A 24,871-nucleotide genomic window follows, 5' to 3' on the forward strand; every position below is an offset into this window, starting at 1 on the left:
GACCCTCAGGTTGGGCACTGAGAATGTCCCGACAGACTATAACCTAGGTAGCGTACTTAAACCACAGCAGAGACAAAGGTGGGAGCAATATAACAAGCCCCTGTATCTACATGAAATCACGACAGCCTCTCCGGCCGTCCTGGCGGTAGCTAGGCCTCCAGTCTAGTCGCTTTGATAGTGCTCTGATAGATCGGGTGATTAATGAGACAGTAAACGACGATCTGAGGTAGGTACCTATTTGATTCGTATTTAGGTCAAAAATAACACAACGTTGTGCAAACCAATGTTAATAATGATACAGAGCAAGATAAAATATAATACTTGGATGTGTGCATTGAAATTATTGTCGCGCTAATGAGACGTCTATTCCCCAGTGTAGAGTGAGTTTTCCAGGTAAAATTATTAAAGTGCGCAATGTTGTAAACAATACACTACAACCTATAAAGTAGATGCACACAGAACACAGATGAGTCGAAAAATGTATACGATTATTGTTGATAACATAGTTCGGAGTTAATTCATCATAATTATGATATACTCAACTCTATTCTGTCTGATGATACATGGTCTGTTTGTAGTTTCCTCGTCAACACAACCTGGACTCGTGCTTCTGAGCCTGCTCGTGAACTCTACTTCAAAAACGAGGTAAATCACTCTGCCTTCTTCAACCTCGTAAGATGTACATGTGTGTAAACAATAGTATTTTAGAGATTAAAAGAGACTAATTCATCGCAACTAAAGGACCTCATGAGACTAAATCCAGAACGTAGAACCTAACAGGAAACTATCAGCAACAAGAAAACTCAAGGTCTGCAGGACTATAAACCGACTATGATCTACCCAAAGTCTAAAAATCAGAAGTAAAACCCAGAGACGAAACCGATGCTGAGACAAAACATAGGACTCCAATCGCAGGGACTAAAACCAGATGACTAAAAAGGACACCATAAGGAACTAAAAAGGTCTAAACACCCAAGACTGACAATCCACGGTCTAAAAAACCTCTGAGACGTAAGGACCAAGGGAACACTCAATCCAAAGGTCGTTACATAATACCAGAACAGGTACTAAAAACCGGAGACGTAGACACACTGGGAACAAATCACAAGCGCGACTAGGGAGAGGAGAGAAGGGACTAAACCAGGACTAAACCAGGACTAAACCAGGGCTAAAACCAGGACTAAACCAAGACTAAATCCAGGACTTAAAACCAGAGCTAAACCAGGACTAAATTAGGGACTAAACCAGGACTAAACCAGGACTAAAACCAGGACTAAACCAGGACTAAACCAGGACCAGGACTAAAACCAGGTCCAGGACTAAACCAGGTCTAAACCAGGTCTAAACCAGGATAAATTAACCAGAGCTAAACCAGGACTAAATTAGGGACTAAACCAGGACTAAAACCAGGACTAAAACCAGGTCTAAACCAGGTCTAAACCAGGTCTAAACCAGGACTAAACCAGGACTAAATGAGGATGAAACCAGGACTAAACCAGGTCTAAATGAGGACTAAATCGGGTCTGAACCAGGTCTGAACCAAGACTGAATCAGGTCTAAACCAGGTCTAAACCAGGACTAAACCAGGACTGAATGAGGACTAAACCAGGCCTAAACCAAAACTAAACCAAGGACTAAACCAAGGACTAAACCAGGATCATCATTTTGAAACATTGTCCAGTCAAATAATCCTTGAACAGTCGTCTCTTGTAGAAGGTTTGACAGCGTTTTGTACCGTTACCTTTTGCAGAGAGGTTGTGGGTTTGAGTCCCGCGCTCGTGTGGCAGAGTGGTTAGCGCGTGTGGTCCCTTCAGTGAGGAGGTTGTGGGTTTGAGTCCCGCGCTCGTGTGGCAGAGTGGTTAGCGTGTGTGTGGTCCCTTCAGTGAGGAGGTTGTGGGTTTGAGTCCCGCGCTCGTGTGGCAGAGTGGTTAGCGCGTGTGTGGTCCCTTCAGTGAGGAGGTTGTGGGTTTGAGTCCCGCGCTCGTGTGGCAGAGTGGTTAGCGTATGTGGTCTCTTCAGTGAGGAGGTTGTGGGTTTGAGTCCCGCGCTCGTGTGGCAGAGTGGTTAGCGTGTGTGTGGTCTCTTCAGTGAGGAGGTTGTGGGTTTGAGTCCCGCGCTCGTGTGGCAGAGTGGTTAGCGTGTGTGTGGTCCCTTCAGTGAGGAGGTTGTGGGTTTGAGTCCCGCGCTCGTGTGGCAGAGTGGTTAGCGTGTGTGTGGTCCCTTCGGTGAGGAGGTTGTGGGTTTGAGTCCCGCGCTCGTGTGGCAGAGTGGTTAGCGTGTGTGTGGTCTCTTCAGTGAGGAGGTTGTGGGTTTGAGTCCCGCGCTCGTGTGGCAGAGTGGTTAGCGTGTGTGGTCTCTTCAGTGAGGAGGTTGTGGGTTTGAGTCCCGCGCTCGTGTGGCAGAGTGGTTAGCGTGTGTGTGGTCCCTTCAGTGAGGAGGTTTTGGGTTTGAGTCCCGCGCTCGTGTGGCAGAGTGGTTAGCGTGTGTGTGGTCCCTTCAGTGAGGAGGTTTTGGGTTTGAGTCCCGCGCTCGTGTGGCAGAGTGGTTAGCGTGTGTGTGGTCCCTTCAGTGAGGAGGTTGTGGGTTTGAGTCCCGCGCTCGTGTGGCAGAGTGGTTAGCGTGTGTGTGGTCCCTTCAGTGAGGAGGTTTTGGGTTTGAGTCCCGCGCTCGTGTGGCAGAGTGGTTAGCGTGTGGTCCCTTCAGTGAGGAGGTTTGGGTTTGAGTCCGCTCGTGTGGCAGAGTGGTTAGCGTGTGTGTGTCCCTTCAGTGAGGAGGTTGTGGGTTTGAGTCCCGCGCTCGTGTGGCAGAGTGGTTAGCGTGTGTGTGGTCCCTTCAGTGAGGAGGTTGTGGGTTTGAGTCCCGCGCTCGTGTGGCAGAGTGGTTAGCGTGCGTCGTGTCTGTGTTGCCTGAGAAGAGCCTCAGTGTGTTTTATATAAAGACCGTGTGTGTGTGTGTGTGTGTGTGTGTGTGTGTGTGTGTGTGTGTGTGTGTGTGTGTGTGTGTGTGTGTGTGTGTGTGTGTGAACTCACTCAACCCTCACTCCTCTCCTCTCACTCTCCCTCCATCCATTCTCTCTCCTCTCTATTGCTCCCTTCTCTCTCTCATTTTTTTGTCTCTTTCTCTCTCTCTCTCTCTCACTTTCACTCTCTACTCTCCCTCTCTTTATTTCTACCTCCCTCTCTCTCTTTCTCTATCGCTCTCTCTTTATCTTTCTCTTTCTTTCTCTGTCTCTCTCTCCGTCTGTCTCTCTCTCTATCCCTTTCTCTCTATCTATCTCGCTCTCTCACCCTTTTCTCTTTTTCTTTCTATCTCTCGCAACCCCTCTCTCTATCTCTCCCTCTCTCTTTCTCTCTCTCTCTATCTCTCTGTTTCTCTCTCGATCTATCTCTCTCCCTCTTTCTCTCTATCTCCTCTCCTTCTTTCTTTCTCTCTCTCTCCCTCTCCCCCCTCTCCATCACTCTATCTCTGTCTCTCTCTCTCCGTTTCTCTCTGTGTCTCTCTCCCTCTCTCTCTACATGCTTAGATCATCTCTCTGCCTCCCTCTCTCTTTTTCTCTCTCTCCCGCTCTCTTTCTCTCTATCTTTTTCCATCTATCTCTCTCTGTCTCTCTCGTCTACCTCTCTCTTTCTCTTTCTCTCTCTCCCTCTCTTTCTCTCCGTCTCTCTCGATCTATCTCTCTATCTCCTCTCTCCTTCCTTTCTTTCTCTCTCTCACTCCATCCATCCTTTTCTCTCCTTCTCTGTCTCCCTCCATCTCTCCATACTGCACATACTTACATCATCTCTCTCTCTTCCTCACTCCTCCTTTCCTCATTTCTCTTTTTCTCTCCCTCTCTTCTCTCTCTATTTCCCCCACCTCTCTCTCTCTCTCCCTCTTTCTTTCTCTTTCTCTCTTTTTTTTAAACTCTGTGGAGTGGCGAGTCCCGCTCACAATAAGATGCACGTTTTCCAGATATTTAATTGAATAAATGCAAAATAGACAGATACGTTTAAAGCCGTACTGTGGAACATTCAAGACAAAGCAGCAACATCTCCATAGCAACAAGCAGGTCAGATCTGTGGAGTGGCGATCCAACAATCACAATAAAAATGCCAGTTTATCAAGGCATTTTTTTACAGCAATGAAAACACTTTTAATTGAATAAATGCAAGATAGACACACTGTATGAGTTTAAAGCCACACTGTGAAACATTCCAGGCAAAGCGGTAACGTCTCCATGGCGACACACACAGCCCCGGACCCCCCCGCTGCTCCTGGTGATGACGGTCGTAGTAGAAAACGACGATGACACGGCCTGATGTTTCACACTGGGGTCGACATTTGGAAAACAGAACGTCGTTTGTTGTTTTGTTTGTTGTTTGTCCACAGGGGGCAGCGGTGAGTCCAACAGGATGTGACTGTCGTTTGGCGTTTACGTTTATAAATTATAATAATGTTCTTTTCACGTTTACGTCACAAACTAAGAGGACGTTTGGGCTCTGGTTGCCGTCGTAAGTCTGACGGAATCTAGGAAAAATTAGAAAACGTTTAGTCCTGATTTAATCCTAATTTTGTCCTGGTTTACTCCTGGTTTAGTCCTGATTTAGTCCCGGTTTTGTCTTGATTTAGTTCTGATTTAGTCCTGGTTTTAGTCCTGCTTTAGTCCTGGTTTAGTCCTGGTTTAGTCCTAAATCCTGATTTAGTCCTGGTTCAGTCCTGGTTCAGTCCTAGTTTAGTTCTGGTTTAGTTCTGGTTTAGTCCTGCTTTAGTCCTGCTTTAGTCCTGCTTTAGTCCTGCTTTAGTCCTGCTTTAGTCCTGGTTTAGTTCTGGTTTAGTCCTGGTTTTAGTCCTGGTTTTAGTCCTGGTTCAGTCCTAGTTTAGTCCTGCTTTAGTCCTGGTTTAGTCCTGGTTTAGTCCTGGTTTAGTCAGTCCTGGTTTAGTCCTGGTTTAGTCCTGGTTTAGTCCTGGTTTAGTCCTGGTTCAGTCCTGGTTTAGTCCTGGTTTAGTCCTGGTTTAGTCCTGGTTTAGTCAGTCCTGGTTTAGTCCTGGTTTAGTCCTGGTTTAGTCCTGGTTTAGTCCTGGTTTAGTCCTAGTTTAGTCCTGGTTTAGTCCTAGTTTAATCCTAGTTTTGTCTTGTTTTTGTCTTGGTTCAGTCCTGATTTAGTCCTGGTTTAGTTCTGATTTAGTCCTGGTTTAGTCCTTAAACCTTTCTATCTTCTCGGAGACCAAATTGGACCAAGTTACAGGTCAGATCTGTGGAGAGGCGACTCCGCTCACTGTCAGAACGTCTTTTGTTTTTGTTTTTCTAGGTATATTTGAGCTCTAAAACCACCTATAATTGAATAAATAAATGTCAAGTAGACCTGTTTAATGTCACACTGCGGAACATTCCAGACAGATCAGTGACATCTCCATAGAAACAAGCAGTTAAAAAAAATTACACAGTGCAGCTTTAACCATAAACCAACAAATCTATAATCTGACATTTACACATAAAACTCCACATCTTCTTCTTCTTCTTCTTCTTCTGCGTTTGTGAAATGAACCCGGTGACCTCCACGTTTGATGACGTCGCCTTAACGCTGACACTTTTACGGCAGTAGAAGAAGAAGAAGAAGAGGCGGTGATGTCGTGGCGAAGGGGCTTCTGGGAAATCTGCTGAAATGAGTCACGGCGTATTAAAGAAATCTCACCACCTGCTCACAGAGAGACATCAATATTTCACAAGCTCTGTCTGCGGAGAGAGGGAGAGAGGGAGGAGAGGAGAGAGGGAGGAGAGGAGGAGAGAGAGAGGAGAGAGGGAGGAGAGGGAGGGAGGAGAGGAGGAGAGAGAGGAGAGAGGAGAGGAGGAGGAGGAGGAGAGAGGGAGGAGAGGAGGAGAGAGGGAGGAGAGGAGGAGGAGGAGAGAGGGAGGAGAGAGGGAGAGAGGAGGAGGAGGAGGAGGAGAGAGGAGGAGAGAGGGAGGAGAGAGAGGAGAGAGGAGAGAGGGAGGAGAGAGAGGAGAGAGGGAGGAGAGAGGGAGAGAGGGAGGAGAGAGGGAGAGGAGGAGGGAGAGAGGAGAGGAGAGGAGGAGGAGAGGAGAGGAGGGAGAGAGGAGAGAGGAGAGAGGGAGAGAGGGGGGAGAGGAGGAGGGAGAGAGGGAGAGAGGGAGGAGAGAGGGAGGAGGAGAGGGGGAGGAGAGGGAGGAGAGGGAGGGAGAGAGAGAGGAGGAGGAGAGGAGGAGGAGGAGAGAGAGGGAGGAGAGAGGAGGAGAGGAGGAGAGGAGGAGAGGAGGGAGAGAGGAGGAGAGGAGAGAGGAGGAGAGGAGGAGAGAGAGGAGAGAGAGAGGGAGGAGAGAGGAGGAGAGGAGAGAGAGGAGAGAGGAGGAGAGGAGGAGAGAGGGAGGAGGAGGAGGAGAGAGGGAGAGAGAGAGAGGAGAGAGAGGGAGAGAGAGAGAGGAGGAGGAGGAGAGAGGAGGAGAGGAGGAGGGAGGAGAGAGGAGGAGAGAGAGAGAGGAGGAGAGGGAGGAGAGGAGAGAGAGAGGGAGGAGGAGAGGGAGGAGGGAGAGGAGAGAGAGAGAGAGGAGGAGAGAGGAGGAGAGGAGGAGAGGAGAGAGAGGGAGGGAGGAGAGGGAGAGAGAGAGAGAGAGGAGGAGAGGAGAGAGGGAGGAGAGAGGAGGAGAGAGGGAGGAGAGAGGAGAGAGAGGAGAGGAGAGGAGAGAGAGAGAGGAGGAGAGAGAGGAGAGAGAGGAGAGGAGAGAGAGGAGGAGGAGAGAGAGGGAGGAGGAGGAGGAGAGGAGAGAGAGAGGAGAGAGAGGAGGAGAGAGAGAGAGGAGGAGAGAGGAGAGAGAGAGGGAGGAGAGAGAGAGAGAGAGGAGAGAGGAGAGGGGAGAGGAGAGAGAGAGGAGAGGAGAGAGAGAGAGGGAGAAGAGATGGAGGAGAGAGAGAGAGAGGGAGGAGAGAGGGAGGGAGGGAGAGAGGAGGAGGAGAGGAGGAGAGAGGAGAGGAGAGGAGGAGAGGAGGAGGAGGAGGAGGAGGAGGAGAGGAGAGGAGGAGAGGAGAGAGAGAGAGAGGAGAGGAGGAGAGGAGAGAGGAGAGAGGGAGGAGGAGGGAGAGAGGGAGGAGAGATGGAGGAGAGAGGAGAGAGAGAGAGGGAGGAGAGAGGAGAGAGGGGAGGAGAGGGAGGGAGGAGGAGGAGAGAGGGAGAGAGGGAGGAGGAGGAGGAGAGGAGAGAGAGAGGAGAGAAGGAGAGAGGAGAGGAGGAGAGGAGGAGAGGAGGAGAGAGAGGAGAGAGGAGAGAGAGGGAGGAGGGAGGAGAAGAGGAGAGGAGAGAGAGAGGAGGAGAGAGGAGGAGAGGAGAGAGAGGAGAGGAGGAGAGGAGGAGAGAGGAGGAGAGAGAGGGAGGAGAGAGGGAGGAGAGAGGAGAGAGAGGAGAGGAGGAGAGAGAGGGAGGAGGAGAGGAGAGAGAGGAGAGAGGAGGAGGGAGGAGGAGAGGGAGAGGGAGAGAGGGAGGAGGAGAGGGAGGAGAGAGAGAGAGGAGAGGAGGAGGAGAGAGAGAGGAGGAGAGAGGGAGGAGGAGAGAGAGAGAGAGAGAGGAGGAGAGAGGGAGAGAGGAGGAGAGAGGGAGGAGAGGGAGAGAGAGGGAGGAGAGAGGGAGGAGAGGGAGAGAGGGAGGAGAGAGAGGAGAGAGGAGAGAGGAGAGGAGGAGGAGGAGAGGAGGAGAGAGGAGAGAGGGAGGGAGGAGGAGAGGGGAGAGAGAGGAGGAGAGAGAGGAGAGAGAGAGAGGGAGGAGAGGGAGGAGAGAGGAGGAGAGAGGAGGAGGAGGAGGAGAGAGGAGGAGGAGAGAGGAGGAGAGAGGAGGAGAGAGAGAGAGGGAGGAGAGGAGAGAGGAGAGAGAGAGAGAGAATGAAAGGAAGAGATGGAGGGAGGAGAGGGAGAGAGCGTCATTTGGATTTGGATTTAGTGAAATAAACAGAAGGGGAAATAACTAAATATACAATATTATTATTACTACTATTACTGTTATTACTATCACTATTACTACTGCTACTACTGCTACTACTACTAACTACTTACTATTACTTACTATTACTACTACTACTACTATTACTATTACTTACTACTTTTTCTATTACAACTGCTACTACTGTTTGTATTATTACTACCACTATTACTACTACTACTACTACTACTACTACTACTGCTACTGCTACTACTACTACTACTATTACTACTACTTCTACTATTGCTACTGCTACTGTTACTATTACTACCAATTCTACTATTACTATTTATTATTACAATTACTACTACTACTACTGCTACTACTACTGCTACTACTACTACTGCTACTACTACTACTCTTACCACTACTGCTATTACAGCTATTACTATTACTACTACTACTACTATTACAACTGCTACTACTTTTACTACTACTACTACTACTACTACTATTAGTATTATTACTGCAACTATTACTATGATTACTACTTCTACTATTGCTACTACTACTGTTACTATTACTACCACTTCTACCTATACTATTACTACTACTATTATTACTACTACTACTGCTGCTATTAGTTATTACTATTACTTCTACTACTCTATTACTGTAACTAAATGATTCTAGTGAAGGTGTGTGGAGTTTAAAAACACAGTGGAGCACTTCCTGTATCACCACATGACATCACAAGGTGGAACAGAGTGTTTTCGGGGTAAATCTGCAGTATTTTTTGTGTTTTTAAAAATGTGTGCGACATTAGAACAGATCAGAAATTAGATTATTGGGCACTTTAATACAGAAAATTTAACAGAAAAATGTCAAATTTGTTTAAAATGTTTGATTTTTGTGGAGATTCTGATTGATTTTCTTTGGCGTTTTCTCGTGTTTGCTGGTTTAAAAATACAGTTTTGTTGTGGAGCTCTGGGCCTTTGCGTTTCCCACCGAGTCTGTAAAAGTAGGTCATCTCCTGTTCCGTCTCTTTACACCTGAAAACTGTCAAAACCACAAAACCTGACAATCAAAATAAAATAAAAAAAATAAAATGAAAGTTTATATTACGACTGGGACGAGACACAATTTCCACAAAATGAGACAGAAACAGAGACAGGAAAAAATAAACAAGCATCGTGAAAATATCGTATGGAGGGATTTTGATTTCGTTACATTCCGGATAAATAAACCACAAAATTGTCACAAAAAATGAAATAAAATGGCTAAAAGTAAGAGCTGCTGTTTTGTCTGGGATCATGTCAGTGTTTTTAGGATTTCAGCAGATTTCAGACTCTGTGGGGGCGGGGACAGGTGCATGGATCAGGTCTGAGTGGACGTTTGGCTACTGAAGTATGAGACATTTTTTAGCATCAGAACTTATTTTATCACACGGGGATAAACTGTTTTAATGCAACAGCGCTCACTGGTAGGGCTGCACTGAAATAAAAAACTGTGGCTGAAACCGAAACTGAAACCAAAAATCACATGTGGTTAATGTTTACTTTTTTTGGCAATATTCGGCCAGATATATTTGGTTGCCGAATATTTGATGCATCTCCACTCGCTGCAACTTCATGTGCGCTGTGTGTTTTCTGCTGTGTCGATAAACGAATAATCCGTCCATTTATTCGCCGCATCGTTGTTGTTGTTTAAGTCGCTGGGTTCAAAGTGTGAGAAAAAAGTAGCAGCTTATAGTTTAGAAATGATGATACTGTGTACGAATTGCACTTGGAATGGAGGATCACATTTTAAGACAGTAAAATCTTAGACTTAGACAAACTTTATTGATCCACTGTGGCGGTGGCTGAGTGTCTAGCACTCATGCCTCACAGCAAGAAGGTTCTGTGTTCGATCCCCAGGTCGCCCGGGCCTTTCTCTGTGGAGTTTGCATGTTTTCTCACTGTGGATGGGTTTCCTCCGGGCGCTACGTCCTTAGGCAAGACAGAAAGTGGTGTGTGTGTGTGTGAGTGGTGGTGGTCGGAGGGACCGTTGGCACCGATTGGCAGCCGCACTTCTGTTAGTCTGCCCCAGGGCAGCTGTGGCTACAGCAGTAGTTTACCATCACCAGGTGTAGAGTGAATGAATAATGCTGAATGTAATGTTCTGTAAAGCGTCTTTGTGACAAAATGTCTGTGAAAAGAGAGATATAAAGACTTCCTTCCTTACAAGGAAGTGACATGTTCACTGGGGGCTGATCTTCTGGAGCGTGGAGTCTGAACAGTCGATGTGTCGTGTCTGAACGTCAGGTGAAGCAGCAGACTGAGGGCAGGTGCAGGTGCAGGTTCAGTGAATTGACAGAATCGTAAAAATACCAAAAAAAAACCCAACATGTAACATGCTCAAAGCTTCTTTTCTTTGGAAATATATTAGGATGATAAATGCTTAACAGTCGTAACATGTCCGTGTGCTGTGTGGGAGTCGCCGGATGCCCTCCCACAGCAGAGCACAGCCCCTCGCCCGCTCCCTGTGTCACCTCAGCTCTGATCTACAGTTTGGTTTGATCTGGATCTGTGTCCTAATGCTGCCATGTCCATTTCCTCACATTCACGTGTCCTTTCTGTCCTCACCTCCCTTTAATTTTGCGACCAAATTATTCCCACTGTGCCGATTTGATTAGTTTATAAAGTTAGTCGCTTAGGTAGGCCACCAACAGAACCGTAGAAAACTGCTGTGACAACGAAGTGGAGCAGACACACGAATTGCGATCGCTGGCATCAGCATCTCACAGAAGAAAAAAGAGAGAGACTGGATCGACAAAGCACCATGGACCGTGTGGTGGTGCAGCTGTAGTTTTGTGAAGATTCACGTGGTTTGGAGGGACGTAGTCAAGGCGGGGGGCAGTTGGCGCCCTTACTATAAAGTGCTGCTTTATAGTAAGGGCTAATGTGTGCATTGCGTCACCATGGAAACCGTTGAACTGATACTGCTGCAAAGGATCAATAGCAGAGTTTGAAATAAAGTTTTGCTGAAAGTAAGACCTAAAACTAGTTTGCATTATCGAACCCTTGTGGGATAAATAATGCGTGTAATCGGCTGGAGGACTTTTAAGACGTCCTCTTTGCATTTAGTGGGATTTAATTGCCGTAATTGTCCGCGCCGGTCTGTGTGTGTGAGCCGAGCGAGCGGAGAACCCCCCCGCAGAAGATAATGGAGCTCAGGAGTTTGAGCCAAGAAGAAATAAAAGCAAAACATCAGACACGACTATAGAAAGAGGCGTCCATTTGGAAATATTTGACTATAAATACGACCTCCAGTAACCGAGCAGTTTACAGCAACATGTGGTTTCCCGAAAATAATTATGCTTTTTCAAGTTTGTGAAGTCGTAGTGTAAAGTTTTGTATAGTTTTTTTTGTATATTTATGTAGAATTGTCAAAGTTTTGTACAGAATCTTACAGCTAACCACAAGGAGGGTTTGAATAGGGCCCAAGTGAGATCGCTAGATTACTCAAACATGCATGGACGACTCTAAAACCTCTCCAGGCGCCTTTCTAGATTAGATTTTTTTAAATTGTCTTTGTACAAAATACATCTTATTGCTCTTCCCTATTTTGTACTCACGTTTTAGTAATTCTGCATATTTATTTATCAAAAAATGTTGATTTGTTCCAGTTTTATACAAGAAATGTCCCTATTTTTTACCAATCTGATCCCTAAAAACAGTAAAAATTGATATAAACTGTTATTTGTTTTGGTAAAGTACAAAAAATCTGCTTAAAAAAGACCAAAACTTGACTATATTGACTGAATTACGCTGTTTTTTATTTTGAAAATCTGGTCAGTCTACATTTACTTCACTAAAATAGACTTTCGTTTGTGATTATATATTTTCATTGTTAAAAACCATAAAAAAAGTAAAATTGTCGCCTGCGTTTCACCTCTTTCTCACCGTCTCCACGCTCTGCCTCTCCAAACAAAGCGATGTGGATCTTTGACCACGTGGGCGCGGCCCGATGATAATCTGCCGTTCAAAGGCCTCTGCGCCGCTCTGGTGCTGCGTCTAATGGCACCAGAATAAACTACATTTCCCAGGAGGCTTTGCTGGAGGCACACACACACTTCCTGACCCCGGGCTTTTAGCGTCGGCCGTGAGAACTACAGAGAGATGCTAATGGGCGATAACCTCCGTAATGGTTTTATCTGGAAAGATTAAGAAATGCTCCAAAACACGACCGGATTTAAAGAGGCCGTGTTACGCTCGTTTATGTTTGTGTATGTTTATGTTGTTTCCTCGGCACAAACAGATCTGGACTTGTGGTTTGTTTCATTCACAAATGTTTAACTCTAATCGAGACCAAGACCAGAACCACAGGGTCCAGAGACCAGGACAAGACGGAGACCAGGACAAGACCGAGACCAGGACAAGACCGAGACCAGGACAAGACCGAGACCAGGACAAGACCGAGACCAGGACAAGACCGAGACCAGGACAAGACCAGAGACCAGGACAAGACGGAGACCAGGACAGACGGAGACCAGGACAACGGAGACCAGACAAGACAGACCAGGACAAGACGGAGACCAGGACAAGACGGAGACCAGGACAAGACCGAGACCAGGACAAGACGGAGACCAGGACAAGACGGAGACCAGGACAAGACGGAGACCAGGACAAGACGGAGACCAGGACAAGACGGAGACCAGGACAAGACCGGAGACCAGGACAAGACCGAGACCAGGACAAGACCGAGACCAGGACAAGACGGAGACCAGGACAAGACGGAGACCAGGACAAGACGAGACCAGGACAAGACCGAGACCAGGACAAGACCGAGACCAGGACAAGACCGAGACCTCTGAGAGTCAAGACCGAGACAAGACCAAGATCACGGCCCAACGAGACCAAATCGAGACCATCTTTGTCATTTTCTACATTTATTTGTATTTTACAGTTGTTTTGGCACGTTTATATCAAAGGCAAAGGTTTAGGACACCACCTTGTGATGTCATGTGGTGATACAGGATGTGCTCCACTGTGTTTTTAAACTCCACATACCTTCACTAGAATCATTTGGAACATTTCAGCCCTGAAATTGCAGATCTCTACAAAACTAAAGGTAAAAGGAGCTGTTCACCTGAAATCTACCACTTCATGACATCACAAGGTGGAACAGAGCGTTTTGAGCTGTAGACAGACTTATTAAGGCCAATTTACAGTTTGCATCACGACGCAGAGCGTCTTCGTTGACGTGAACCCCTACGCAGAGCATCTGGTACTAAACCCAGAACTAAACCAGGTCTAAACCAGGTCTAAACCAGGTCTAAACCAGGTCTAAACCAGGTCTAAACCAGGTCTAAACCAGGTCTAAACCAGGTCTAAACCAGGAGTAAACTATGTCTTAACCGGAACTAAACCCAGGTCTAAACAAAGACTAAATTGAGGATTTAATCAGGTTTCAACCAGGTCCAAAACAGGACTAAACCAGTTTACTCACCTAAAAAAGCCTAAATCATCAGAAAACCCCAGAACTGAACTAATACCAGTAAGTCAGTCAGTAAGTTTTTATTTCTATAGCACTTTTCACAGACATTTTGGTCACAAAGACACTTTACAACATTATTCATTCACTCCAGACCCAGTGGTGGTAAGTTACTATTGTAGCCACAGCTGCCCTGGGGCAGACTGACAGACGTGCGGCTGCCGTGCCAATCTGCACCATCGGTCCCTCTGACCACCACTGTCTCTTACTCACACTCCACTTTCATACTTGGCAAATGTGGGTGAAGTGTCTTGCCTAAGGACACAACAACAGTTTTTTACGACTGGCGCCTCCTGTGGCTCCTGGTTTTCCCAGTGTCTCATCCAAGTCCAGACCAGGTCCAGTCCTGCTGAACTTCTGAGATCTGACGGGATCAGACTTTGACAAACCTGACAGGCCACAAAATACTAAAACAGCATTTAAACCCACGTCTAAACCAGGTCTAAACCAGGTCTAAACCAGGTCTAAACCAGGATAAACCAGGACTAAACCAGGACTAAACCAGGACTAAACCAGGTCTAAACCAGAAAAACCCAGAACTTAAACTAAAGGTACTAAACAGGTTAAACCAGGTCTAACCAGGACTAAACCAGGTTTAAAACCAGGTCTAAACAGGTCTAAACCAGGTCTAAACCAGGATTAAATCAGGACTCAACCAGGACTCAACCAGGACCAGGTCTAAATAAACCAGGTCTAAACCAGGACTAAACAGGTCAGGACTCAAAACACTAAACACAGGAAATTAACTAATACTTAAACAGGATTTAAACCAGGTCTAAACCAGGTCTAAACCAGGTCTAAACCAGGACTAAACCAGGACATAAACACCTAAATAAAAAAAGCCTAAAACAGGAGAAAAACCCAGAACTTAACTCATACTAAACCAGATTTAAACCAAGATAAAACCAGGACTAAATCAGGACTAAATCAGGACTGAACCAGGTCTAAACCAGGTCTAAACCAGGACTAAACCGTGACTTTAGTCGTATGTTTGAGTCGAGCGTCTTGAGCATCTCTTACACAGGCTTTTTTCGTTCCTCCATTTGCTCATTAACACTTTGTATTTCATCGTCTTTATCTCGCCGCCGTTGTTGTTTGGTTTTTTTTTTGTTTTTTTCCTCATATTTTCCGAGCAGAGTCAGTTTTCCGGTGCCGTGTTCGTCGTAAATCCTCCGCTGGGGCATTTTTTCGCAGCGAGAGGTCGTGATAATTGTTGTTTTAGCTTCGGGGAGGGTGGAAAAAGCGGCGTCCACCTCGTTGCGTCGGGTTGTAAACACGAGCTCGTGTGCGGCGCTTTACGACTCCGGGACTGGATCTCGGTGGGTTTTTCGGTCTCACGCTGCGTCGGGAAAAGGTCAGATTTATAGAAAGTGGTTCAAGATGTCGTCTCGTGTTATTAACAGTGTCGGAGATGTTTTCTGGTTTACACGCGGTCGGACTGGTTAGAAACGAAACCACCCACGAGGAGCGAGAGAAACAGGACTGAAGCAGATCTAAACCAGGACTAAACCAGGACTAAAACAGGTCTAAAACAGGACTAAAACAGGTCTAAAACAGGTCTAAAAGAAAACAGGAAAACAAAACTAAACAGGACTAAAACAGGAAACTGAAAACAGGACTAAACAGGAAAACAGGTCTAAAACAGGACTAAAACAGGAAAACAGGACTGAAACAGGTCAGAAACAGGACTAAAACAGGACTCTAAAACAGGACTAAAAAACAGGAAAACAGGAAACAGGACTAAAACAGGAACTAAAACAGGTCTGGAAAACAGGACTAAAAAAACGGAACAGGACTAAAACTAAAAGGACAGGACTGAAAACAGGACTCTAAAAACAGGACTAAAACAGGTAAAACAGGCTAAACAAAAAACAGGACTCTAAAACAGGAATGAAACAGGACTGAAAACAGGTCTGAAAACAGGACTCCTAAAACAGGACTGAAAAACAGGACTGAAACAGGACTAAACAGGACTAAAACAAAAGGACTGAAAACAGGACTAAACAGGACTAAAAAGGATCTAAACCAAGGACTAAAACAGGACTAAAAACAGGAACTAAACAGGTCTAAAACAGGACTAAAACAGGACTCTAAAAAGGACTAAAACAGGACTAAAACAGGTCTAAAAACAGGACTAAAACAGGACTAAAACAGGACTGAAAAACAGGACTAAAAAGGACTAAAACAGGACTAAAACAGGACTAAAAACAGGACTAAAACACAGGATCTAAAACAGGACTAAAACAGGACTAAAACAGGACTAAAACAGGACTAAAAAACAGGACTGAAAACAGGACTGAAAACAGGACTAAAACAGGTCTAAAACAGGTCTAAAACAGGACTAAAACAGGACTAAAACAGGTCTGAAAACAGGACTAAAACAGGTCTAAAACAGGACTAAAACAGGTCTAAAACAGGACTAAAACAGACTAAAACAGGACTAAAACAAACAGGAAATGAAACAGGACTAAAACAGGTCTAAACAGGACTAAAAAAGGACTAAAACAGGACTAAAACAGGACTAAAACAGGACTAAAACAGGATCTAAAACAAAGGACTAAAACAGGTCTAAAAACAGGACTAAAACAGGTCTAAAACAGGACTAAAAGGACTAAACAGGACTAAAACAGGAAAAACAGGTCTAAAACAGGACTAAAACAGGACTAAACAGGACTAAAACAGGACTAAAAACAGGACCTAAAACAGGACTAAAACAGGTCTAAAAAGGACTAAAAACAGGACTAAAACAGGCTAAAACAGGAAAAACAGGACTAAAAAGAAAAACAGGACTAAAACAGGACTAAAAACAGGACTAAAAACAGGTCTAAAACAAGGACTAAAACAGGACTAAACAGGACTAAAACAGGACTAAACAGGACTAAAACAGGACTAAAATAAGAACTAAAACAGGACTAAAACAGGACTAAAACAAGGACTAAACCAGGTCTAAAACAAGGACTAAACCAGGTCTAAAATAGGACTAAAACAGGACTAAAACAGGTCTAAAAAAGGACTAAAACAGGACTGAAAGAGGTCTAAAACAGGACTAAAACAGGTCTAAAACAGGTCTAAAACAGGTCTAAAAAAGGACTAAAACAGGACTAAAACAGGACTAAAACAGGACTAAACAGGACTAAAAAGGACTAAAACAGGACTAAAACAAGAACTAAAACAGGACTAAAACAAGAACTAAACAGGACTAAAACAAGGACTAAACCAGGTCTAAAACAAGGACTAAACCAGGTCTAAAACAAGGACTAAACCAGGACTAAAACAAGGACTAAACCAGGACTAAACCAGGTCTAAAACAAGGAGTAAACCAGGTCTAAACAAGGACTAAACCAGGACTAAAACAGGTCTAAAACAAGGAGTAAACCAGGTCTAAACTTGGTCTAAACCAGGACTAAAGGAGGTTTAAATACACAGGCTAAACCAGGGCTAAACGGAGACCAAACCTGGTCTAAATTTGGTCTAAACTAGGGTTAAACCAGACCTAAACCAGACCTAAACCAGGTCTAAACTGGGACCAAACTATGACTAAATGAGGTTTAAACAAACAGGCTAAACCAGGACTAAGCCAAGACTAAAACAGGTCTAAACCAGAACCAAGACCAACCCAAGGCTAAACCAGGACTAAACTAGGACTCGATTTTGTTCAAATGTATTTTTGCTGTTGAAAAATGTAATTAACAACATTTTATAGATATATTTTCATATTTTTGGGAATGGGAATTTCATAATATTTTTTTTTTCAGAATCAAAATGCACAATTTGACTAAAAAAACAACAACAACAAAAACAGCAGTTGAAGCTGCACTGCACAGTCCGTTATCTGCTTGTGTCCATGGAGATGTTATTGCTTTGCCTGGAATGTTCCACAGTATGACTTTAAAAATAAACATCTAGAATTTATTTATTACAAGTGTTTCTGTCGCTCAAAAATACAAAAATACTCCACTAGAAACATTAAACAGTGCACCTTTAACTGGATTTTTTTAAAGTCAAATGGTGAATTTTGATGTTGAAAATTTTGAATGTGAATTGATTTTGATTTGATTTATTTTTTGATTTAATTCATTTTTCAGTAGCAAAAGAGACATTTGAACAAAATCCAGTCCTTATTTAGTCCTGGTTTAGTCCAAGATTAGTGACTTGTGTCTTTTTTTTTTGTCTCGGTTCATCTTCCATTTCTGTTGTAGACCTGGTTTAGTCCTGGTTTAGTCCTGTTTAGTCCTGGTTTAGTCCTGGGTTGGTCTTGGTTTTGGTTTAGACCTGATTTAGTCCCAGTTTATTATTTTATTATCACAATATTTGACATGAATATCAGCACTTTGTTGAAATATTGATTTTTATTTTATTTAATTTTTTTTTATCACTCTGCCCATCACTATAAACCAGGAATAAACCAGGACTAAACCCGGACTTAACCCGGATTTAACCCGGATTTAACCCGGATTTAACCAGGTCTAATCCAGGTCTAATCCAGGACTAAACCAGGTCTAAACCTGGACTTAACCAGGACTTAACCAGGACTTAACCAGGACTAAACCAGGACTTAACCAGGACTAAACCAGGACAAAACCAGGTCTAAACCAGGTCTAAACCAGGTCTAAACCAGGTCTAAACCAGGACTAAACCAGGACTAAACCTGGACTAAACCTGGACTAAACCTGGACTAAACTAGGACTTAACCAGGACTTAACCAGGACTAAACCAGGTCTAAACCTGGACTTAACCTGGACTTAACCAGGACTAAACCTGGACTAAACTAGGACTTAACCAGGTCTAAACCAGGACTAAACCAGGACTTAACCAGGACTAAACCAGGATTTAACCAGGACTAAACCAGGACTAAACCAGGACTAAACCAGGTCTAAACCTGGACTAAACCTGGACTAAACTAGGACTTAACCAGGACTTAACCAGGACTAAACCAGGTCTAAACCTGGACTTAACCTGGACTTAACCAGGACTAAACCAGGTCTAATCCAGGTCTAATCCAGGACTAAACCAGGTCTAAACCTGGACTTAACCTGGACTTAACCAGGACTAAACCTGGACTAAACTAGGACTAAACCAGGTCTAAACCTTGATTTAACCAGGACTTAACCAGGATTAAACCTGGACTAAACTAGGATTTAACCAGGACTAAACCAAGTCTAAACCAGGTTTAATCCAGGTCTAATCCAGGACTAAACCAGGTCTAATCCAGGTCTAAACCAGGTCTAAACCAGGTCTAAACCAGGACTAAACCAGGTCTAAACCAGGACTTTTCAGTGAGCCTGATCTTTGGTGGGAGGTTTTCTCAGGGCAGCGGTTGGACCATGTGAAAAAACTGCATTAGGTTCATTCAATTATTCAATACTCTGCTCCCATTACGGTGACGCTCGTCTTCTATCGACGGAAGAACAGAGCGAGAGGAGGAGGAGAGAGGGACGGACGGAGGGACGGAGGGATGGAGGGAGGGAGGGAAGAGAGAGAGAGAAGGAGAGAGCAAGAGGAGAGAGGTAGAGGTCTGGTAGAGGGAGGAAGAAGAGCGACAGGAGGAAGAAAGAAAGAAGATGCAGCTGTGGTCACACGAAGAAAGAGAGAGAGGGAGAGAAGGATAGAAAGAGAGAGGGGAGAAAGGATAGAAAGAGAGAGGGAGGAAGAGGAGAGAGAGAGAGGGAGAGATCTGGTAGAGGGAGGAAGAAGAGCGACAGGAGGAAGAAGAAAAAAAGAGATGCGGCTGTTGTCACGCGAATAAAGAGAAAGAAAGGGAGGAAGAGAGAGAGAGAAAGGAGGAGAAAAAAAGAGATGCGGCTGTATTCACACGAAGAAAGAAAAAGAGGGAGGGAGGGAGGGAGGGAGAAAAGTGGCAGAAAGAAGAGAGTGTAAAAGAGTGAGGGACTGAGAGAGAAAGAATAGAGAGAGAAGGAGAGAGAGAGGGATCTGGTAGGGGTAGGAAGAAGAGAGAGAGAGAGCGAAGAAGAGAAAGAGAGAGAAGAAGAGATAGAAAGAGAGAGGAGGAGAGAGAGAAAGAGAGAGAAGGAGAGAGATAGAAAGAGAGAGAGAGAAGGAGAGAGATAGAAAGGAGAGAGAGAAGAGGAGAGAGATAGAAAGAGAGAGATAGAAAGAGAAGGAGAGAGAGAGAAAGAGAGAAGGAGAGAGAGAGAGATCTGGTAGGGGTAGGAAGAAGAGAGAGAGAGAGCGAAGAAGAGAAAGAAGGAGAGAAAGAGAGAGGAGAAGAGATGGAAAGAGAGATAGAAAGAGAGAGAGAAGGAGAGAGATAGAAAGAGAGAGAGAAAGAGAGAGAGAAGGAGAGAGAAGGAGAGAGAGAGAGATCTGGTAGGGGTAGGAAGAAGAGAGAGAGCGAAGAAGAGAAAGAAGGAGAGAAAGAGAGAGAAGAGAGAATAGAAGAGAGAGAGAGAGAGAGGAGAGAGAGAGAGAGAGAAGGAGAGAGATAGAAAGAGAGAGAGAAGGAGAGAGATAGAGAGAGAGAAGGAGAGAGATAGAAAGAGAGAGAGAAGGGGAGAGAGAGAGATCTGGTAGGGGTAGGAAGAAGAGAGAGAGGGAAGAAGAGAGAGAAGGAGAGATAGAAAGAGAGAGAAGGAAAGAGAGAGAAGGAGAGAGATAGAAAGGGAGAGAAGGAGAGAGAGAGAGAGATAGAAAGAGAGAGATAGAAAGAGAGAGATAGAGAGAGATAGAAGGAGAGAGAGAAGGAGAGAGAGAAGAGAGAGAAGAGAGAGAGAGAGAGAGAGAGAGAGAGAGAGAGAGAGAGAAGAGAGAGAAGGAGAGAGAGAGAGAGAGAGAAGGAGAGAGAGAAGGAGAGAGAATAGAAAGAGAGAGAAGGAGAGAGAGAAGGAGAGAGAGAGAGGAGAGAGAGAGAGAGAAGAAGAGAGAGAGAGAGAGAAGAGAGAGAAGAAGGAGAGAGAGAAGGAGAGAGAGAAGGAAGAGAGAGAAGGAGAGAGAGAGGGAGAGAGAAAGAAAAGAGAGAAGGAGAAGAGAAGGAGAGAGAGAAGGAGAGAGAAGAGAGAGAGAGAGAGAGAGAGAGAGAAGGAGAGAGAGAAGGAGAGAGAAGGAGAGAGAGAAGAGAGAGAGAGAGAGAGAGAGAGGAAAGAAGAGAGAGAGAGAGAAGGAGAGAGAGAAGGAGAGAAGAGGAGAGAGAGAAGGAGAGAGAGAGAGATCTGGTAGGGGTAGGAAGAAGAGAGAGAGGAAGGAGAAAGAAGAGATGCAGCTGTAGTCACACGGAGAAAGAGAAAGAGGGGAAAGATAGAGGGATGGGGGGGTAGGGAGAACGGATAGAAAGAGAGGGAGAGAGAGAGAGAGGAGGGGATATAGAGAGAGGAGAGATTAAAGTGAGGAGGGAGAGAGAGAGAAGGAGAGGGAGATCCAGTAGGAGGTAGGAAAAGAGAAATATGAGAGAAAAAAAGAGAAAGGGGGAGGAGAAAGAGGAAGGAAAGGAGAGAGAAAAGTGGCAAAAGAAAGAAGAGAAACAAGAGCGTAAAAGAGTGAGGGATTGAGAGAGAGAAGGAACTAACTGTAAAGGTGCACTGTGTAACTTTTCTGGTGGGAATGTTCCAGATCTGCTTCTCTTCATGGCGACAGGTCCTGCATGTTCCACACTGCGGCATTAAACTGTCCAGAAAACAACACCAACATGTTTTTATGTCAACTTGAACAAACGATTTTATGGTGTTTGGTCACATTGAAATGAACTTCAGGATTAAATCATAGACGGTTTATGTTGGTGTTTAAAAGGACTAAACCAGGTCTAAACCAGGTCTAAACCAGGTCTAAACCAGGTCTAAACCAGGTCTAAACCAGGTCTAAACCAGGAGTAAACCAGGATTAAACCAGGTCTTAACTAGGTCTAAACCAGGTGTATATCAGGACTAAACCAGGATAAAACCAGGACTAAATTAGGTCTAAACAAGGACTAAACCAAGTCTAAACCAGAACTTAATCTGGTCTAAACCATGAATAAAACCAGGAGTAAACCAGGTCTACACAAGGACTAAACCAGGACTAAACCAGGACTAAACCAGGAGTAAACCAGGTCTAAACCAGGACTAAAGCCGGTCTAAACCAAAACTAAACCTGGACAGAACTAAACCAGGACTTAAAAAGGTGTAATCTAAAGTAGGTCTAAACCTGGACTAAACCAGGTCTATATCAAGACTAAACCAGGTCTAAACCAGAACTAAACCAGGTCTAAACCAGAACTAAACCAGGACTAAACCAGGACTAAACCAGGACTAAACCAGGTCTATATCAAGACTAAACCAGGTCTAAACCAGAACTAAACCAGAACTAAACCAGGACAAAACCAGGACAAAACCAGGACAAAACCAGGACAAAACCAGGATAAAACCAGGAGTAAACCAGGTCTATATCAAAACTAAACCAGGTCTAAACCAGAACTAAACCAGGACAAAACCAGGACAAAACCAGGACAAAACCAGGATAAAACCAGGAGTAAACCAGGTCTAAACCAGGACTAAAGCCGGTCTAAACCAAAACTAAACCTGGACAGAACTAAACCAGGACTGAAAAAAAGTTTTAATCTAAAGTAGGTCTAAACCTGGACTAAACCAGGTCTATATCAAGACTAAACCTGGTCTAAACCAGAACTAAACCTGGTCTAAACCAGAACTAAACCTGGTCTAAACAGGACTAAACCAGGACAAAACCAGGACTAAACCAGGACTAAACCAGGACTAAACCAGGACAAAACCAGGTCTATATCAGCACTTAAAAAGGTGTAAACTAAACCAGGTCTTAACCGGGTCTAAACCAGGAATAGATATATATATTCGTGGACATTAAAGTCAGTATCCGATTTGTTTAAAAGTCCAAATGTCTGATCTTCTTCTTCTTCTTCTTCTTCTTCTTCTTCTTCTGCTGGTTTGTGCGCAGGTATCAGCAGGTGCCCGTGGTCCTGGTGGGGAACAAAGTGGACCTGGAGGACGAGCGGGAGGTGTCCCTGGGCGAGGGGCAGGCCCTGGCCGAGGACTGGGGCTGTCCCTTCATGGAGACGTCGGCCAAGAGCAAAACGATGGTGGACGAGCTGTTCGCCGAGATCGTGCGACAGATGGACTTCTGCCCCCTGCCTGACCGGAGGAGAGTCTGCTGTCCCAAGTGCAGCCTGCAGTAGCAACAGGAAACTCAACGACGGTGCTTCAAAACGTCACACAGACGAGAAAGAAAAACTCGATTCAGATTAGGAAAGGAGCGGTTTACACTGAGGAGTAAAACGGACCAAACCCAGGGCCAAATCTGGACTAAATCTAGGTCTAAACAAGGTCTAAACAAGGTCTAAACCAGGATTAAAGCCAGGACTAAACCAGGCCATAAACTTGGAAGAAATCAGGACTAAACGTGGATTAAACCCCGGTCTCTACCAGGACTAAACCAGGACTAAATGTGAACTAAAACCAGGACTAAACCAGGACTAAATGTGAACTAAAACTAGGACTAAACCAGGACTAAATGTGAACTAAACCCAGGACTAAACCAGGACTAAATGTGAACTAAAACCAGGACTTAAACCAAGGACTAAATGTGAACTAAACCCAGGACTAAACCAGGACTAAATGTGAACTAAAACTAGGACTAAACCAGGACTAAATGTGAACTAAAACCAGGACTAAACCAGGACTAAATGTGAACTAAAACCAGGACTAAACCAGGACTAAATGTGAACTAAACCCAGGACTAAACCAGGACTAAATGTGAACTAAACCAGGAATAAACCTAGGTCTAAACCAGGACTAAACCAGGACCAAACGTGATCTAAACCCAGAACTAATCCAGGACTAAACCAGGACCAAAGGGGAACTAAACCCAGGACTAAATCAGGTCTAATCCAGGACTAAATATGAACTAAACCAGAACTAAACCCGGGACTAAACCAGGACTAATCCCAGGACTACAATGTGAAATAAACCCAAGTCTCTACCAGGACTAAACCAGAACTAAACCAGGACTAAACATGAACTAAACCCAGAACTAAACCAGGACTAAACCAGGTCTAAACTAGAGCTTAACTATACAATAAAACAAAACAAAATCAGGACAAAGGTTGGACTAAACCGGGACTAAATCAGGACTAAAACCAGGACTAAATGAGGTCTTAATGAACAAGGTCTAAACCAGGACTAAATGTGAACTAAACCCAGGACTAAATCAGGACTAAACCAGGACTAAATGAGGTCTTAATGAACAAGGTCTAAACCAGGACTACATGTGGACTAAACCCAGGACTAAACCAGGTCTAAACCAGGTCTAAACTTGGGCTAAACTATGGAAAAAGTTTGAAGTAAAGAAGAAATACACCACGACTAATCCAGGACTAAAACAGGACTAAACCAGGTCTTTAACGAACCAGATCGAAACCAGAACTAAACCACGACTAGACCAGGACTAAACCAGGACTAAATTATTTGCACTTATTTAAAAAAAGCCGCTGGGTTCGTCTCATTCTCAGTGTAAACTCGCTCTCTGATTGAATCTCTACCTGATTTCTTGACTATTGCATTCTGGGAAATGTAGGCAAAAGACACACGTAGCCAAAATTCAGGTTTAAAGACAATTTCACAACTTTCTGCTGGACTTTTTTTTTTTTTTAATTTTTACAATAACTTTCGTCTCATTCTTCATTGTCTTCCTTTATTTAATTAACGCGATTCCCAGAAGAGAGAAACGGTGCCAAAATCCTCCATCTGAATCATCGGAGCGAGGAGGAATCTGCGGAGAGGTTTGGGAACGTTGCCATGGAGATAATGCAATTCAGCAACTTCGTCTGCATCTACAGCGCAATGCCGTGCAAAAGTTTTGGGGTCTAAATCAGGACTAAACCAGGTCTAAACCAAGACTGAACCAGGTCTAAACCAAGACTAAACCAGGATTTAAAAAGGACAAAAATAGGACTTAAACAGGTCTAAACCAGGATTTAAAAAGGTCTAAACCAGGATTTAAAAAGGTCTAAACCAGGACTTAAACAGGTCTAAACCAGGTCTAAACCAGGACTTAAAAAGGTTGAAAACCAGGTCTAAACCAGGTCTAAACCAGGACTTAAACAGGTCTAAACCAGGATTTAAAAAGGTTTAAACCAGGACTAAACCAGGTCTAAACCAGGACTTAAAAAGGTCTAAACCAGGATTTAAATAGGTCTAAACAAGGTCTAAACCAGGACTAAACCAGGACTTAAACAGGTCCAAACCAGGCCTAAACCAGGATTTCAAAAGGTCTAGACCAGGTCTATATCAAGACTAAACCTGGTCAAAACGAGGACTAAACCAGGTACTAAATAAGGATTAAACCAGGTCTAAACCAGGACTTAAAAAGGTCTAAACCAGGTCTTAACCAGGTCTAAACCAGGTCTAAACCAGGTCTAAACAAGGTCTAAACCAGGTCTTAAAAAGGTCTAAACCAGGTCTAAACCAGGTCTAAACAG

General features: G+C 44.4%; 1 protein-coding gene across 6 annotated transcripts in view; it reads left to right on the top strand.

Moving 5' to 3' along the window:
- The window catches only part of LOC110166291 (ras-related protein Rap-2a-like), a 33,396-nt gene that overhangs the window by 7,537 nt on the left and 988 nt on the right, over window positions 1–24,871 (top strand). The window contains exons 2-3 of one of the 6 annotated variants that reach the window (XR_008633702.1): window positions 22,333–24,419; window positions 24,465–24,806. Coding sequence is in view for 1 of the 6 variants with exons in the window: in XM_020931524.2 (XP_020787183.1) it covers window positions 22,333–22,570 (238 nt within the window). In the remaining 5 variants the exon portion in view is untranslated. Of the gene's footprint in view, window positions 1–22,332; window positions 24,865–24,871 lie in introns of those variants that run through there. The other 5 variants (XR_008633707.1, XR_008633703.1, XR_008633708.1 and 2 more) reach the window with 5 other exon arrangements.

The sequence above is a fragment of the Boleophthalmus pectinirostris genome, unplaced genomic scaffold, assembly GCF_026225935.1.
Source record: "Boleophthalmus pectinirostris isolate CB_2022bp ecotype Guang Dong unplaced genomic scaffold, ASM2622593v1 HiC_scaffold_11, whole genome shotgun sequence".
Classification (NCBI taxonomy): Eukaryota; Metazoa; Chordata; class Actinopteri; order Gobiiformes; family Gobiidae; genus Boleophthalmus; species Boleophthalmus pectinirostris.